Raw genomic sequence first — 18258 nt, 5'->3', positions numbered from 1 at the left:
CGAGATCTGTTTTTATTATTCGGTTCCAATAGGAGCTAATTGAGAGGCTTATTCCGCTGGGTGTCATCATGAGAGAGGCTGTGGAATGTTTTGTACCTATTAAAGCAAGTATACACAACTTTTGAGGACATAGCACATTCATCTTCTTACAAATGAAAAGTTTATTACATGAGCTAAAAAACACTCTCTTGCTCAATTCAGGATATACTCGGGTTTTTTTCTCATACAATTTTTCTTATGCTGTGCTCTGATAAACTTAACAAATTATCTTCTCTCTAATCTCCGACATGCACACCCCACAAGACTTGACAATAATGGTGCATCGCACACCACAGCATGTGCACCGTGTCACATGATCTCATCTCATGTGACCTCACAAGGGAAGCAGACGTGAACAAAATGGAGCCTGTGGTGCTACAACCTGTTGTCACATTAGTAAGACTTTGCAGTGAGAACAAACAAAAGCAGAAGGCTAAACAAGTGTGGGTGAGAAAAATGATTAACCAACCAAGATTGTCTAGTCATTTTTAAAATACGCCAAAAGTAGAATGCTAGCTAATGTTAGCCTAAAGCGCTAGGCTACTTAATTTTGCTTGGCAACACTGTCAGCTGCCATTCCGCTTTTAAATCCTAACATGTTTGACATTTATGTCGGAGCACGTACCATAAATATCATTATCTAACAGGTGGGCCACCTGGGTGCCCCCCTCGTTACTTATTTTTGTGTCCACTGGAAACACTGCTGTGTTGAGAGTATCTGCAGCACATGTGTTGTCAAATTGATAAAGATGTTTTTCCGAATTTGTTTTGTGTTTTGTCTCTTTGCATGTGTTCAAGTTGCTCTGAGCTCTCAGGGTCACGAAACTTGGCCTGAATGAGTTTTGTTCACTTTACCAACCAAATCACTGAGTCCTCCTAAAGGGAACGTGAGGACAGCAACATAAAGCAGGAGATTTAGTATTATACAGAATTATTGTTGGCCTTTCGATGATGATGATGATGATAATAATCATAATAATAATAATAATAATAATAATAGTAATACAAAACACAGTATTAGTTTTGAAATTTTTATTGTAAATGTGTTTTACGTAGTAGAACAAGAGCGAAAAATATAACATTTTTAGCAACTCTTTTTGTGCAGTGTTTACAGAGCACATTTGAAAATGACTTATCACATGTTTCATAATACAATATGCTACACTGCACTTGATGTGCAAATCAGGAAATGCTTTTGCACATATGTATTTTTAAAAATGCTGATCCATGGACATACCACGAAACATTTCATGAGCCCTTTTTAATAATGTGTCGTGTAAACACCCAACAAAAAAAACAGTTGCTACATTTTTTTCACTATATATTTGAATTATCATGTTATGTACATTTTTCTTTACATATTTTTTTTAAAAATCTTTCACAATCGCAGAAATCACTAGAAGAATATTTCAGTTCTCCTTTCAGATGCATATACAGTATTTACATACATTCATGGGCTCACGTAGCAAGCCCATTCAGAAAAGTGTTTCTTCTGATTGTATGGAAGGAATGCCTGACAGAGTTAATACGCTTCCTCCATACAGCATCAGGTGCTGTGTACCCAACACTCAAAAGGTTTGTTTCAACATATCAAAACAAAACAAAAAAAAAAACTGAATTTCAATTCAAATTTTAACATAATTTCCTCAATTTGTGAACTGATCCTCGACCTTATGGAACAGGAAACCATCTCTGAACTCTGTGCAGCAGGCATTTTGTGTCCCTCCCATGATTTGTTTGGTTTAATTCAGCTGAGATGCAGAGTGACACAGAATAAAGTAATCTATACATAAAGATGTAATATGACAGAAAAGCAAAACAGTCACTGTTCCCTTACAGTACAAGACGACAAAAGGCATATCAGTTTGTGGCAAGATATTTGATATGAAGCCCAAAGACAGATAGTAGTGTTTCCTGGATGCTTTTCAATTTTCAATCAACGTTTGAAGAATATGCAGCGAGTCACATCAGGGCAAAACCAAAGAAAACGAGTGGGATACATGAAGATGAATTTGTTATTGGCATAGAATTCCAGTCTCAACAAATGGGTAACAAGTACAAACAATTCCAGTTAAATTTGATATGTAAATCATTCAATTTTTCATCTCATGTAATTAATATGGAAGGAACTGGAAAAAAAAATAGACTTTTGCTCAAGAACTTCAGCTTCAGTGGGAGCGAACTTTGACCCCTCCTCTAAGACAGGTGCAAAATATTCCATATATCAAAGCGAGTCCATATAACTTTTGAAAGATGACAAATCAATTTCATTCTCTTACAAATAAAATGTTTCATAAGTAATAAAATACTCCCTTAATAAGCTCAGCACAGTGAAGTGCTTTGCTGTTACTGCCTGACTCGGTCTGGTATGACCAGCAGCTTTTGGTGGCTAATATTTGCTAATGTGAGTCTATTTGTTCAACGACTCTTCTCTACTTGGGCTGGTGTGACGTTACGTTTTTAGAATTCCCAATTATCCGGTAAATGACTGATAAATGAGCGGGTGCTGTTCATCACAAGTTACTTAGTCTTACTTTAGTGCATTTATTTTACTGGTCTTGGATGAATTTGTTATCGGATGTTTCAATGACACACAATTCAGATCTCAACAAAAGGGAAATAAAGTCCAAAAAAATTCCAGTTAAATTCAATTAATTCATCTGTGTTGAAATAATTCTGTGTAACGAAGAGGGAAAGGGAAAAAAAAAAAACTTGATTTGGCAAGAGATGCTCAAGTTAGTGATGCCAAAACTTTTCATGTGTGAATTCACCACCATTTTGTATGATTTGAGCCTGCATATTTTTGACAGCTGTGACATGAAGTAAGTAAAGTGTCATAAAGTAATACATGAGATGGCATCACATAACAGCACAAAACTAGAAAGCAAATGATTTTATCAGGATTTTGTAAATACTCTGTTTTGATCCAAAAAGGCCATAAAAACGACAACTCTTCTGACAAAAATCTTTTTTTTAACCATGACACAAAGGCGTTATAGAACTTGAGTGCACTTACACAAAATACTCACTATGGGCAGAAACCAGACATTTCATGTGCACTAGTGCAAATCCCATATTGCAATGATCCTTGTTGGTGAGCATGAGCTCTGTTCTTGTGTTTGAGGTTACTACAGTGTTTTTTTTTTTTTTTTCCTGTAACGAGACCCAAAGGCAACAAAGAGACTGATTCAAAGCTAAAGGAATGTCGATGCATCATTTACTCTGCTGTCTATCGAAAAAGAATGAAATCCCAATGCTTCCAAATACAATGTCCAGTTAGCGACACATTAAATTCAAGCCAGTAAGCGATGATCATTTTTTTTCCTTTTTTCTTTCTGTTTTTTTTTTTTTTTTTTTTTTTTTTTTTTTTTTTTTTTTTTTTTGCTAATTACTTTTAAACAACATTTGGCTCCAGGAAGGGAAAAGAAAACTGGGGGTTTTAAATAGTAGCACACCCCCCAGTGTTACAACCTTTGTTGATATAAGGCTTTTGACTCACATTAGCACTAGCACACATCTCAGAGTGTAAAAAAATACTCTGAATAGAAAATCTTTCTTCAAATTAGATTAGCTAAAAAGATCTGAGAGACAAATAAATGTTGTAATATACAAGAAGCTTATTCCACCTGTGAGGGTGTTATGTCAAGTAACAGTTTTCTGTTTTAGTTTAGTTTTTACAGTCTTTTCCTCGCCACCCAATAAATTATCACAGTACCATGAATGTACGTCACGCGTACATATTTGAACATAAACGCACACAAGCATAAAGAGTCCTGCACAGAGGTGTTTCAACTTTCACCCCCCTCCTCCTCCTCCTCCTCTTCTGTCTTTCCTCTTACACACACAAACAACCATCCCACCCCCCCACCCTCCCCCCTGCTTAGCGTCAGTCTGTCAGAGTGGGTCAGGGGGGTCAGTTTGCAGAGCGTCCTGTCCTGCTGCTTCGTGGAAAGCGGTGGACTTTGAGGTGTTTCGACAGGTGATCGCTGCGGGCAAACTTCTTCTCGCACACGATGCACTGATACGGTTTCACTCCTGAGTGGGAGCGGCGGTGTCGGGACAGCTCGTCGGACCGGGAGAACCTGTGGGAAAGATTTGATCTATTAAATCTTTTGAATTTTGATGAGCATTGCACATCTTTTCAACAATAATGCCACACTCTTTACTTCCAGTTTGTTTTTGTTTAATTCCCTAATCACAATAGTTAGTGATGTAAAACTGAAATTTCACAAAGGAAAACTTTCTCTCTGTCTGTTTGGATGCAGGGCTTCCATTTAAAAAAAAATGCTGTGATGCTTCAAGCTGCCAAATAACATAAAAGCTATGTCATGTGGTTTTATATGAGGGTAATCTGAGAGGTGTGACGCTATACGTGTGTTTTGCCCTGCGTCTTCTCTGTGAAGTCAAAGAGCCGTCCCATATTTAGCCCAACACATGAGCACTGCAAATCCCAGCCCGGTCTATTCCTGGCCCCTGCTCCGCTCTGGTCTCTATGGAGCTTCGTCCAGCTTGGATATCATGACAGTGAAGGGTTAAGTGGATGATACAGTAGTGCCTGTTGTACATGTGTGCGCCACTTTTTGTGTATATATTAGTTAAGCTGTTAAAATCAGATTAATCTGTAACACAGATTCAGTTCCAGCAGCAGCGGCAGCAGGTTGAAAGCATGAAGGTGATAATTCAAAGAGATGTAAAGACGTCACTCACAGTTATGTCAAACCATTTCCACTCTAAGACATGGATTACACAACCCACTATTCATCATTTTAATGGCCCGGTAATAAAACGAAGATAACACATTTTTTATAGCTGAGCTGAACCTCAAAACAAACACACCTACAGATCTTTTTCACCTGCATCTTGACGGTGAACGTTCATTCAGATAAGAGTTAAATAGACATAACAGAGAATAACCCGCTTTGATTCTTGTTGAATCCTGATTTAAGCTATATCCGATTTATTTAAATGTGCTCATTCATTCAACTCCTGTGGTTTTTCCTTGAACTTCAACATAACTAATGTGACCTGTTATGTAAAGTACGCCTCAGTCCATTTTCTCAGTTTGACGTGTTCTTTATTCAACAAGAAGCTGCTCCTGTCGGAGCCACTTTGTACCACAGTGAGCACAAAGACAACATGTCAGGCTGCTCCCAGAGACACTGCTGTAAGAGTACGTGGGTAGGGACTGAATTCAGCAACAGTTCACACTGTTTTCATTATTCTGAGAAGAAACAACCATGACTTCATTTAGCATGTATTAAAGACACACAGCAAGTTTGAATATTTTCTTCACGCTACAAAACAGAAAGATCTCTGGAGAGTTTTCACTATGAATGCTGGGAAGTCTGTCAGTCAAAAGACTTCACTTGTATAATATTCTATTTGAAATTAATAAAAACTTGTTTTATATTACAATTTATTCATGTTTATAAGAACAGATTAATTGATAATAAAATATTCCTGCATGTTTCTCAGTGTAAACCCATGTTGCTATTATGGCTAAAGAGTCATCATTAACTCAACTGCATGGAGTGCAGCTATAAGTCCCCATTTCATACAGTTACACATGTAGTTCTACAGTATCTGAGCTTCAACAAAATCGTTTCGAAATAAAATAATGGATGCTGGATTAAAGTGCCAAGTCCCAGCTTCAAAAGTAACTGGACACTTGGCTACTAAATGTTTTGTGAGCAGCTGTGTGTTGTTTCAATATTAGTTCATGCACAAAGGAGCTCACGTGACTCAGGGTTGTCTGTCAGGACGAGGAGTAAAGAGGTGACCATGCAGGTGAAGAAGATAATACTGAGGATAAAAGAAAGCAACTATCTATTGGAGAGGAATCACAGATGGTCGGTTTGTCAAAATCAACAGTTGGGTGTTTCGTAAAAAAAAGCTGGACAGCTAGAAAATGGAAAACGAGCTGGTAACTGAGGAGTACGAGCCTTGTGGATAAGCAGAAAATGATCTGCATTTTGCCTTTATAACTGCACAGCAAGTTGAGAAAGCTCTCCAGGATGTAGGCGTATACTGTATGCTACCGTGTCAATGATCAAGAGAAGACATAAACTCAGAGGACTGTAAACCACCTCACTACAGGATCAAACCACCAGTGAGTGTCAAAAAACAGAGACCAGGCTGCTCCTTTTAGATAAAGCCTATAGGAAGGGCTAGCTCAGGCTTGCCTGAACCAGCTCCTAGTTATGCTGCTATAGGCCTACATTGCCGGGGGACTTCCCATGATGCACCTCTCTCCTCTCTCCTCCTCTCCCTCTCCATCTGTACACATTCATACCCCATATACCCACCTGTAGTTTTATGCCGCTCTCGGTCTCTGCAGGTATTTCTGCCTCTGGAGCTGCAGAGTCTGGATTGCAGACCACCTACTGATCCTACCCAAGACCCACTGCTACAATTATTATTATTATTATTATTATTATTATTATTATTAGTCTCCTTATTAGTCTTATTATTATTATTATTAGTTTTATCAGTCTTATCATTACGTTACATCTCTATGGAACCTGCATTGTGCCATTCTCTTTATTTCAAACTGAATGTGCTGAAGCTCAGAACCGGAAGAACGAAAATGTGCAACTGTCCAAATACTCTGTTGATCACCTGTTGACACAGATGCTGTTCACTGCTAGAGAACAGGAGAATAAAAGGACTGCTGTTTTTCAGATACCTTTTTAGCTGCTTCAAATATGCTACGATTCTTTGACTCCTGTGAAAATGCTTTTATGAGGCATGTCTTTTATTAAAATAAAAATCAGAACCCACATCAGTGTCTTTATGTTCTACTTTGTGACTTTTCATTTGTTCCTCGCTGTAATTACACCCTAAAGCTGTGCTGCATCAGCTTCAAGCCGGGGCATGATACAAAGCATGTACAGCTATTCTTCTGACTCAAACTGGGCCCGAGCCCAACTATAACATACTGTGCTGGGGAGGAGCTTTCAACAGAACACGCATTTAGGACTTAAACAAATAAGTACACTTCAAGTACACATTTTCTGCATAAGATCCATCGAGCGCCAGCCTTCAGTCTCCACAGACTGATGCCCTCTCCTGCTACAGCTGTGAGGTTTCTCTGCTCTGTATGGTCCAGGGCTTGTTGGAGAGGTCACTAAGTTCATAACTCCGAGGATGGAGGGCACTTGTGTTGATCACTTGAGTGTGTGTGTGTTTTTTTTTTTTTTTTTTTTTTTTTTTTTTTTACATGAGGACTGTGGGTTTTGTGGCTTAAGTCCTCGGGGCAGTTTGGCGTGGCTGTAGCACGACACATACTATACATATTAGTGTGGGCGCTGTGGGAAACACATACGCAGGTTTTGTTCTAGCTTGTCCCTAAACTCTGCTCTGCAGTCAGCAGAGCATAGTGAAAACAGCCTGGATAGGTGTGGCGATCAGGTTGGTTACACACCTGGAAACTTACACAAACAGAGATTTTATTTTTTTTTCTTATCAGCTCAAAGCTCTTTGTGTCTCCTTGTCACCGTGTTTACGAGTGGCTCAATTTCCAACTCTGTGTGCTTCCAAAGAAAAATCACATTAATGCATGACTGCACTAACCAATGGCAGATTGCCTTGTACATGCAAAGCTATACATAAAGAACCATAAAATTTTCCAAAAGATTTAGTTCTTAAACAAAAAGGGGAACTGAATCTAGCTCCTTTGGTTTATTAGCAGGACACCAGATCCTTTCCAGCTTCACAGACGCCGACTCCAACTTCGCTGACCTCCCCGTAGAGGTCAGAAAATGGGAAGATAGATTTCCCAGGAGGATCAATAATACATCATTAATGTCCGATAGGTAAGTACTCCCTCCTTCTCTCCCTTTGCCTCTGTGTTGAGCTCCAAATGTCAGAATCTAAAGCTGCAACAAACCGTGACAGCTTCGTCACCGCCCATCCGTCAGTACAACAAAACGGCGTTGTAACGACGAATGTATCAGCTGACAAGTACAACAAGCCGCTGCCCCGATGACAGACGTAGAGTAAACACATCATCACTGTGTTTTTACAGTAAACTGTTTGGGTTTGAGCCCAGCTGTCCAGCACACATCACCATGCAGGTCTGAGCTGAAAATACTGCACACTCGTGTATATGTGTGTGTGTGTGTGTGTTGCCTGCATGTGTTCCTATAAGTGTTTACATGTGACTTTGTGCTCAGATTACGTACAGAACTGGATTCACAGACAATCATAGACTACAATCAAACACAAAGAAAAGGATGAAAGTATAACAAAGCTTTAAGAAAAACAACTTGGCAAAGGATGAAATGTAACTTTCACCGAGTTATAAAGTAGAAGTCCAGCCAATGAAATGCATTCCTCTCTACTTCAGAGGAGCCAACACATGGATATAAAGGTTACAGAGGGAAAGGGGCGCCTGACTCCCCAGCTCACCTCCATTTCCTGGCCCAGAGAGAGAGAGAGGAGCAAGGAGGGAGCAACTGTATAATACAGTATATTGCTGCTGTCATGTAAAGACTACACAAGGGCAGTTTTAGGACGACTGGGAGAATTGTGTTTTTAAGGTCAGTTGAAAAAATGCATCGTCCTTAGTGTCTGCAGATCATAAAAAGATCAATGCAACCCTTTCAACAATGTAAAAATACACCATCATTAGCTTAAAATAAATGTGACAGCAGGGATGCAGCGTGTGTCCAATAGCAAACTGACTGACAGAACACCCACATATCAGAGCTGTAGTTTCCCATGACCTGTTAGACATACAGTATGGTTAAGATATAGTAGAGCTGTAGGGGTATATTTATAGTTTTCTTTTTATAGTTGATCTATGGAGAAATCAACAAGAGCGGACACACACTCCAAAAGACAGGAGCGGCTGTTTCCTCGGACTGAATGTGTTGAGTCATACAAGGATGTGGTGAAAATATGAGATCTGAATTAGACAGATAGGAACTGTTTGACTAGTTGCTCAATCCACTGACTATCTCAAATCATGTATCATGCCAGAGAAACGTTGTCTAATAATGTCCACTGCAGTACAGCCACTGCTGTATGTTGTATGTTTCTGTCGGCAGAGCGAAATGTGAGCTGCAATCAGCAAGATTTTTATCAAATATTGTAGATATCCATGTGTCAGCCACAATGACAAAGTTAATGCTGCACTAAAAATAACACTGCATCCGCACTAACTGGATGTATATTCACATCACAGGACTCGGATGACGACATATTAGTCTCCAAATGTTTAGTGTGTTTACATTATAAAAGGCTGCATCTCAGCATATTGCATCAACTTTCTGCTTTGTCACGTTACATGATTTCTGTGTATAAACAGATATAAATGATGAAACTGTTCATTTTTTTTTCTTATCAGTTCATATTTCTGTAATTTGGAACTTCACATGTTTGAAGTTGCCCAGTAAAGAAAACTTTCAAGATTCAAGAGGCCCAATTAAATGCACTTATTTGCCGTCTTGCTGAGATAAGAGGATCATTGAGTCACGAGTCTAGCTTAGTTTAGCATAAAGACTGGAAACATAGGGAAACAGCTATCCTGGCTCCGTCCAGTCAAAAATCTGCCCACCAGCACCTCTAAAGCAGCAGCTAGCTTGATGGGATTTACAGTATTACAGCATAAGTGTTTAATAAGACATTTTAAGTTTTTTTTTTTTTTTTTTTTTTCTCTTCAGAACACAACTTGATGTTACATAACATGCTTGGATATGAGCCCTGACATAGAGCATACTGTGTCAGACCTGGTGGATTTGAAATGCCTGCAGGTGTTTCACTGAGCTACAGTGTTTGACCAAACTTAACCCGGCCTCTGTCAATGTGTGGAAACACACACACACACACACACACACACACTCCCTCACACTCAAGACACTATACACAGCCTTGGTCAATGGATTCCACTTCTATACATACATTTATTGCCCAAAAGGTGAAATTTGTACTTTGGCTAGAAAAGGTTAAATGAGGATTTTATTACTTTTGATGAAGGAAAAGATTAAAAATGTATCATGGAATGAAAATCCTGGGTGTTACGAGGGCTCGTCTGAAGTGAAAAAGTTCGACTTGATTGTCAGTGTTGATCCAGTGTATCGCTGCTGCATGAATATGTGTATGTGAAGTGGTTGCAGACACTGAGCAAACAAGTGGAATAACTAACAGGGGACAAAGTCTGAATGCAACTTCAAAAGGCACTCTATCTAATCTAGAACTCCACCATGGTACAAAAACACACAGATAATGGGGCACAGCGCCAGCCTGTAGGAGAGAACAGACTGTAACCATCTTGGATAGACTTGCACACAACTCCCCTGAATATGGGCCATTCTCTCCCATCCATAAACTATCTAACCAGAGCCTCCTGAATTGTCTTGCTCTATATTTAACAGGTTTTTCGTCCCCCATAAAACCTTTCTCCTGTTCTACTGTAAGACAATATTTTGGCTCTTTTAGACACTCTGTGAACAAAGTTAAAGATGTTGAACCGTTTGTTCAGTTGTACTGTTTTAGTCCATTCATGGTGGAAGGTTTTCATCCTGTTCACAGAAACAGCAGTTTCATGCTTTTGCACAAGACGGATTAAGATCCTTTGACACAGTCTTATCTGTAAAAAGCCCCACAATAAAAAAAGCACAGTTCTTTACACAACAAACTAATGTGCGGCACTCCAGAGATCACAGAGAGTAACCAGGGTTATCAACTTCTGAGACATACGCAGTGCAGATAAACATCGATCAGCTCACACTGCATCAATCTATCCTTTCATCTCCATCCACTCATCCACACTTTAATTAGATCCATGTTGCAATGTCTGTAAGTCTGAAATGGTCTAAATTTAAGTCTAATTTATCTTCACCTCTCCAGATAATGACTGATTTCTCTTTACTCATTTGAATCATGCGGTCTAGTTTGGTTCTGCTCACCTCCATCCACAGCCGGGCCATGTGCAGGCGAAGGGCTTCTCCCCTGTGTGCCTCCTCAGGTGGGCTTTAAGGTGGCTGCTCTTGGTGTACATCTTATTACAGCCGGGAAAAGAGCACTTGTGCATTTTAATAAGGTCTGCTACTGCGTTCTTCTGGTACCTCTGACCTCCAGTGAGGACCCCTGCAGCCGAACCTCCACCCAACCCGCCTTCCCCGAGCCCAGTGGGTTTGGCGGCAATGGGCACCGGCGCAATCCGGACAAATTTGGATGAAGCGGTGCTTCCCATTTTACTTGAGCTACTAATGTTTGTTGGGGAAAGCAGCTGAGGCACCAAAGCAAAGGTCTGCCCCTGGATGTTGACCAGGAGCTGGGCAATTTTGATATCCGACGGGGCCTGTGTTGGCTGGGATGTGGTTTTCTGAGGTTGGGTTGGCTGGGTTACAGCATCTGATATGGCACTGGGGTTCGGTTCTTGTTTGATCTGTATGGGCTGGATTTGTAGGATGACAGGGACGCCTGAGGCGACACTGGTACCTTCTGATGAGGCAGGCGATGATCCACAGTCCTCCTGTTTAATCCCATCAACTCGACTAATAGGAGAATTAGAACTAGTTATGCAACTAGCATCCTCTGTTGATGTTGAGCTGTCCATGTCAGATGCACACGGTGAATGTTTGGTCTCTGTGTAGTTGGATAGAGGAGAATGAGCCACAGGAACAGTCTGATCTGAGTTATGTGGTACTGATACAAGTTCTCCTGCTAATGTCCTTGAGCCTTCCGCCTCAGCATCCTCTGATGTCGGTGACATCGCCTCATCAATCCCCTCCTCTTCTTTCTCCATCGCCACAACCATGTTCTCCTCGAGGAACTCCTCTATCTCCTCCAGGGTGGGCTGAAAGAGGAGCGTCGCCGGGTCCTGCAGCTCGTCAAGGAAGACGGGGAACTCGTAACAGTCCTCTTTGGCCTGCTGCTGGAGGAGACTCAGCCGCTGCTCCCTCTTGGACTCCCAGGCCAAGCCCATGGGTAAAAGGGGGGCAGTGAGAGGCGAGGAGGAAGAGAAGGGTGGGGAAGAGAGGCATAGAGAGGAAGAAAGAGGAGAAGAAAGGGAGCTGCTGTTGCTGGCAATAGAGCTTAATGAAGTGCTGAGGGAGGTCTGTGAGAGCAGGAGGTCCAGCAGGCTGTCCTGACTCTCTCCTCCTGATGAAGAGCTACAGCTCCCGCTGCTCCTGCTGCTCCTGCTTTCGTAGCTGGAGCCGAAAACGTGCCGCGAGGTTGGCGACGAGGACTCAGGGCTGGAGCAGAGGGACGAACGAGGGCTGGAGGACTCACTGAGGTCGTCCTCAGAGAGGCGAGGCGAGGAGGAGACCATCACCCCTTGGTAAGGGTGGTGGTGGTGGTGGTGGTGGTAGATGCATGCGTCGGTTACCATGATGCCCGGCGACACGCCACCATTGGCGTGGCGACAGAGGCAGTTGTAGTCAGACCCCAGGGAGCCGGTGTAATACAGGAAGGTCTCCTCACCAAGCGGCAAGTGATCCACCATTCCTGTGCGGATGGAGGCAGCTGACTCTGGTCTGCTCTGAAGATCAAGCTGAATGTTAATGAAAACCTCTGACTTCTTCCTGCAAAAGAAAAATGATCGTGTTTATCATTTATTACAATGAAAGTAATTTATCTTTAAATTGGAACATGTCAGCCAAAACAACACAATTTTTTGTGTAAAACGACTGATTTTAATTAAATATTAATTAAAAGTTACTTCAGAATTAACAGGTTCTTGTACTTCCGTGCAGTTATGTAATTACCGATCCAATGCCAAAATCTGCAGTTGCAAAAATCCTGCATGACAGCACATTAACCTCCCAGTTTAAGTCAGACTGACAGTGTTAATGTTTCACCACACAGTCCCTACAGTTTCTATGAAAATAAATCAACCAGCAGACTGACTGAAAGTTTTTTTGTTTTTTGTTAACAATCATTTGGTCCCTTTGCACTACCTGCTGCTTTTGCAAAAGCTCTGCAGGTGATGGCACTTCAAATTCCACTTCCTTCACACGTGGTTGACTTTCCTTTTGAAGACCGTATGTGTGTGTGTGTGTGTGTGTGTGTGTGTGTAGATGCTGCAGCTGCTAGTTCAGTCTTCAAGCTGACCATGTGGAATCAGGGGTTCCCATTTCTCACCACTTCTAACATTAAAGCCATGTGGTTCTGCTGTCATTTAATGCCATCTTTCTACTCATGTCCCTCCTGTCGTCCTTATAACAACTCAGTCTGAGTCATTGCAATGATCAATCATTTGTAAATAGCCTACAGGACAGGTATAAAGAGATTAGAATAAAGACAAAAACTGAAAACTTCCTGCGGTGGAACAAGAGTCACCACAGTCTGTCAGTTTAATATCAGCAGATTTCAATGGGGTGATGAGTGAAGGATTTAGTGTTTTATTTTTATCCATCTAGCAGCCAGCAGACAATGCACCATGTCTACACTGGACATGGATTAAAAATGCTAGACATAATCAAATGGCCTTAAATGCAGTGGGTGGCTTATGGTGATTAAACATGACAATACAATCCATTTTAAAACCATAAAAGGCTACACGTGTATTGCATGAACGAACACACACACACACACACACACACACACACACACACACACACAAAAAGAAATAGTGAAAACAAAATGATTGTGCGCCCTCTTCTGTAAAGCTGAGAAGCAGCGCTTCCCTCGGTGTGCTGAAGTCCAGGGACGTTCAGAGGTCCTGACACAGGCTCCAGGTTTTTATCAGGGAACTTAGTAAAGTAATAATCAAATTAAAAAAACTTAATCGAGTCATGCCATCACAATATCAAAAACACTTGTTCCCTGCAGTTATGTAATTACAGATACATCGCCAAAATTCGACTCAGACACGGTTTCTTATGCGATAACATCCTGGGCTACCTCATGGGGAGAAAAGGAAAAAAAAAAAAAAGTTTAGGAAGAGAGTTTGGGAACACCTCAGACTGGGCCAACTCCTAAGTCACTTGCCCTAATGTAACCCTGCCGCCCGTGAACCATCAGAGGCGCTTTGACAGTGTGATGCGCTCCTGGTCTTCACCAAACTGCATGAATAACCAGTTATGGAGATTAACTCGAGATTTGTGGCATGTTCTAGCCTGCGGGCTGCGACATAAAGTCAAGTTCTGCATGATACAGATATCAACACAACTGCAGACATGACACATGGTGGGTTTTATAGGCTGAGGGATTTTTTACTGAGAGGGAGGCAGCAGCATGCATAAAGCATACATTGTCGCTACAAGCACGCGTAAGTATAGATATCAAATTTCTCTCCACTCACTTAAACCGACCCATGCTTTCATACTGTGCATGGCTCTGCTATTAAATCACACCAGCGTCCTTACTTCATGCACTTACCAGTAAATGTGAGGAATCCAAAATCCCGCTCCTGTGCGCTGAGAGCTCCTCTCCTGAAAGTAGCTGTCAGTGCGTAATAGCGCGTAATGGCAATATAACCCCACTACACGGTCTTTGCATAACTGTATACCTCCACTCTCTCTCTCTCTCTCTCTCTCTCTCTCTCTCTCCCTCTCTCCTCTCTCTCTCTAACACACACACACGCGCACACACACACACACACACACACTATCACTCTCTCTCTGCTGAGGACTGGTAGTTCGCTTAAGCGTCACATGAACGGAGCTGTGTATGTTAAAACCAGTAAAATGAGGGGGTCGGCTCATGAAGGCTCGCCTGCTCGGCACGTCGCAATTGGCTCACGGTGAAGGGAGGCCGGCCTCAGAGTCTAGCGTCAATGGAAAGAGGGAGTGTGTGTGTGCGCGCGTGTGTGTGTGTGAGTGAGGGAAGGAGATAGGATGTGTACAACTTAGAGCTGAGCATAACATGTCTCTACCATACCGCTATAATAACTTTAGAGGACTTAACTGTTTTTTTTTTTAGCTTTCATACAATATTACAGCAGAAATTAGTAATATATTGTATATTTACTTGTCATACATTATGGTGTTTTAAGCTGTTAAACTGTAACAGGATGAAATAAATAAGAGCACAAACATCAACATTTGGGTTCACAAGAGTCCTCTCTGATCCCTAGAAAGCACACTGAGCTTTTTGCCTGTTACACATGACCATGTCTGAATAAGTGGCTGAGTGGCTGAGTGACTGAGGGAGCCATTGAGTAGGTAAGTGAGTGTGTTTACATGCTGCCTAATAACATCAGTAATAGAAGTTTTGCTTTCACTCCAGCTGAGCAGACCTCATATAAACACCTCCGCTAAGCTGAAGTAACTTTTACTGGCTCCAGCCTAATTTGATTTGCCTGCGTAGGTTAGATTACCTTTTCAGTATGTTTGGATAAATGATTCACTTTCAGCCTGCTTGTAAACACCAGGAGTGTTTCAGTGTGTACTTATATACAGCACACAGTCACTGGCTATTATGCTGTGGATGCACAATGTCACACTGAGGAGGTATGTTCTGCACGACGCCTATGGAAGCCTACTACTACTCCTGCTACTGTTACTACTGATATTAATATTGATATTCCTGTTGCTACTGCTACTAATACGTCTGTACTCTTATGGCTATACTGCTACTACTTTACGCAATCATTACTAGGCCTACTGATGCTACTACTGCTGTTTCAATACAACATTACTACACTGCTATTGCTTGTGCTACTGTTACTGTCACTACTTGTACAGTATGACTGCTGCTACGACAAGCATCACAAATACTAGGCTCCTGCTAATATTGGTACTACTACAATTATTACTGCTAAAACAATTAGCTTACTGCTATTGCTACTAGTATTACAGCTAGTGCTGTGACCACTACCTCATCTATTATTACTAGTATGATTAATACCACCAATACTCCTATGGCTAAATCGCTACTACTGTTAATGCTAATTCTATTAGGCCTATACTACTGGTGCTACTAATACAGCTACTTCTACTGTCACTGCTGCTACAGCTAACACTGCTACAAGCTACTGCTACCACTACTGCTGCTGCTGCTGCTGCCGCTGCTGCTGCTGCTGCAACTATTAGACTTCTAGCATTACTATTTATACTGCTAGTACTACAATTACCGCTGCTCCTGCTGGTGCTACTTACACTACTACTATACTCCTGTTACTGCAATTGCCACTGTTATTACTTCTGCTGGTGCAATTACCATAACTATTAATGGTACTACAACTGCTGCTAATGCTACTAAACCTGCTAATACAATTAGAAGTAATATTGCTACTATGATAACCGCTACTAATGCTACATCTATAACATAGTACAATAATGTTAGAGCTGTGTGTATTAATACATCTCTTTTCACTGAAGGAAAATCACAGGTGTAAATAATAAAAATGAATGATGGCTAAATTCCATTTCACTGCTTCAGTTTCATGGTCCTGGTAATGCTGACTCACTGTCATGGCGTACTGGGACACTTGAAAAGAATGGAGCCATTGATTAATTTTGTTAGTAACACCTGTGCTTTGTCTGCTATGACAAGTCAAAATGTCCGCCATGGAAAAAAGACCTGCTTGTTTGATTCCTGCCGCTGCTGCTAATGCTCACACCTAACATGATTCCGTCAGAGATAACCGTAGCTGTTTTCTAAATGTTTTTGCTTTCCTCACAAATGTAATGGACCATGGCTCATTTAACAAAATCTCAGCCACTCTGACCTGAAATCAGACAGAGGTCCTGTCAGGTTGCTCGTATAGCCCAAGTCCAAAAAGAGAAGCGGGACTGCTGCAGTTCACTGTGTCCAGTCAACACGTCTCTGTTTTCTCACACAGATTACATCTTTGCTCATATCTATAGTCGGCTTGTTAAATACATTAGGAAGTCCTGGTATCTTGTTAGGATGGGCTTTACTAGAGTTATCTCTGTGATCACTTTTAGGTCCCAAGACATATTTTTAAATGTAATTTGATGTTGTACTTGAGGAAATGCAGGGCTCTGATTACTCACGAGCACAAGTCCACAGAGGTTCTTTTCTCTGCCCCACAAACTAATTGGTTTCGGCTGCTCTATTCAAACACACAAACACCTACACATATGCATATTATGTAAGCCCCAGATGGACTTAATGGATCAAATTGATTTATTTCCCCTGGCAATGCTTGCGACTTGCCAAAAGTGAAATGGGGAAAATATGTGCTTCTTGAGTGCATTTTTCAAGTTTGTAACGATCACGGACAATACCCTCAACAAAGCTGCCATTCTCACCAAGAAGCACTGGACGAGAGATATGGGTAAATACTTTATAGGCAGGATAAGATTTTTTTATTCGTTTTGGGCACAAAAATAAAAATAAAAACATACACGTAATTGTAAATGTTTGCAATTTTTTCCTTATAGTGGCAGTTGGATGTTGTGATTACTGACCACAGATTTTAGATCATACCGTTTTTTTCCTACCTCTTCTAAACTGTTTGGTATCTCGGGCAGAGTGTTTTAGCTGTAACCAGCTTTAGCCTCACCAGCTGACACAGACCCCCACAGCTTTAAAACCTGTCATGTAAACAGGAAGCTGCAGCAGTTCACTGGGTGATTGGAGTAAGTCTGTGGCCGAATTTACACTGCTGTGTCAGAGCTGATTATTTCCCCTCTCCTGACATGATACTCTTGACAGTGACACATACAATATAAACACCAATAAACCTGATTCAGTGATTTTCATGTTGTGACTGGGATATATCATCGCACGGCTGCCACAAAAGTGGAAAAACCAGACAGTGAACTGTCATGATTTATTTTCCTCCGGAGATGTTAAAAATATTTTTCCAAGAAAAGTATTTTTGTGGGGGAGTAAATCTATTACAGGACACTTCACCCTTTGCCTAAAGTTTCTGTTTTTCTCAAGTACACACACACACACAGAGACAATTGCATTTATTTTCAGACACTCTCCTGAGACGTTCACAGTACCAGCGTGAAATATTTGTAAAAATGCAGATTGTTGATGGGAACAAAGATTCCCTCTGAGAGTTATGCAATGAGCTCTTAATAAAGCTGCGAAGAACACCAACCCTTCCACCCCCCCTAAACCAATCATTACCACTGCCATCAACACAAACACCCCTCCTGTGTCTAATGCACTTCTTAGACAGCTTAGTTGGCTTTTAGTTACAGCGGCAAGTCTCATCCTGTTTAATGGATTAAGTGTCTTTGCCTTTTGCCCACATATACTGACTGACTCACATCCAAGGGTATAGAACCATTCATACAGAGCTGCAGTGGATAGTGCAGCAAATAACCTTTTGTAGACTCTCTC

The 18258-nt window shown here is 41.2% G+C and overlaps 1 protein-coding gene across 1 annotated transcript; it reads right to left on the bottom strand.

The window, feature by feature from the left end:
* Window positions 1–1056: 1056 nt before the first annotated feature.
* On the bottom strand, window positions 1057–14624 carry LOC130175029 (Krueppel-like factor 15). Its single transcript, XM_056385291.1, has 3 exons — window positions 14371–14624; window positions 10950–12572; window positions 1057–4121 (listed from the first exon to the last, which is right to left on the bottom strand). The coding sequence occupies exons 2-3, from the start codon at window positions 12491–12493 to the stop codon at window positions 3953–3955; spliced, it is 1713 nt and encodes a 570-aa protein (XP_056241266.1). The 5' UTR covers window positions 12494–12572; window positions 14371–14624; the 3' UTR covers window positions 1057–3952.
* Between the last annotated feature and the right edge of the window lie 3634 nt (window positions 14625–18258).

The sequence above is a fragment of the Seriola aureovittata genome, chromosome 9 (assembly GCF_021018895.1).
Source record: "Seriola aureovittata isolate HTS-2021-v1 ecotype China chromosome 9, ASM2101889v1, whole genome shotgun sequence".
NCBI lineage: Eukaryota > Metazoa > Chordata > Actinopteri > Carangiformes > Carangidae > Seriola > Seriola aureovittata.
The sequence above is the reverse complement of the archived record's forward strand: the minus strand, read 5'-3'. Positions and strand labels throughout refer to the sequence as shown.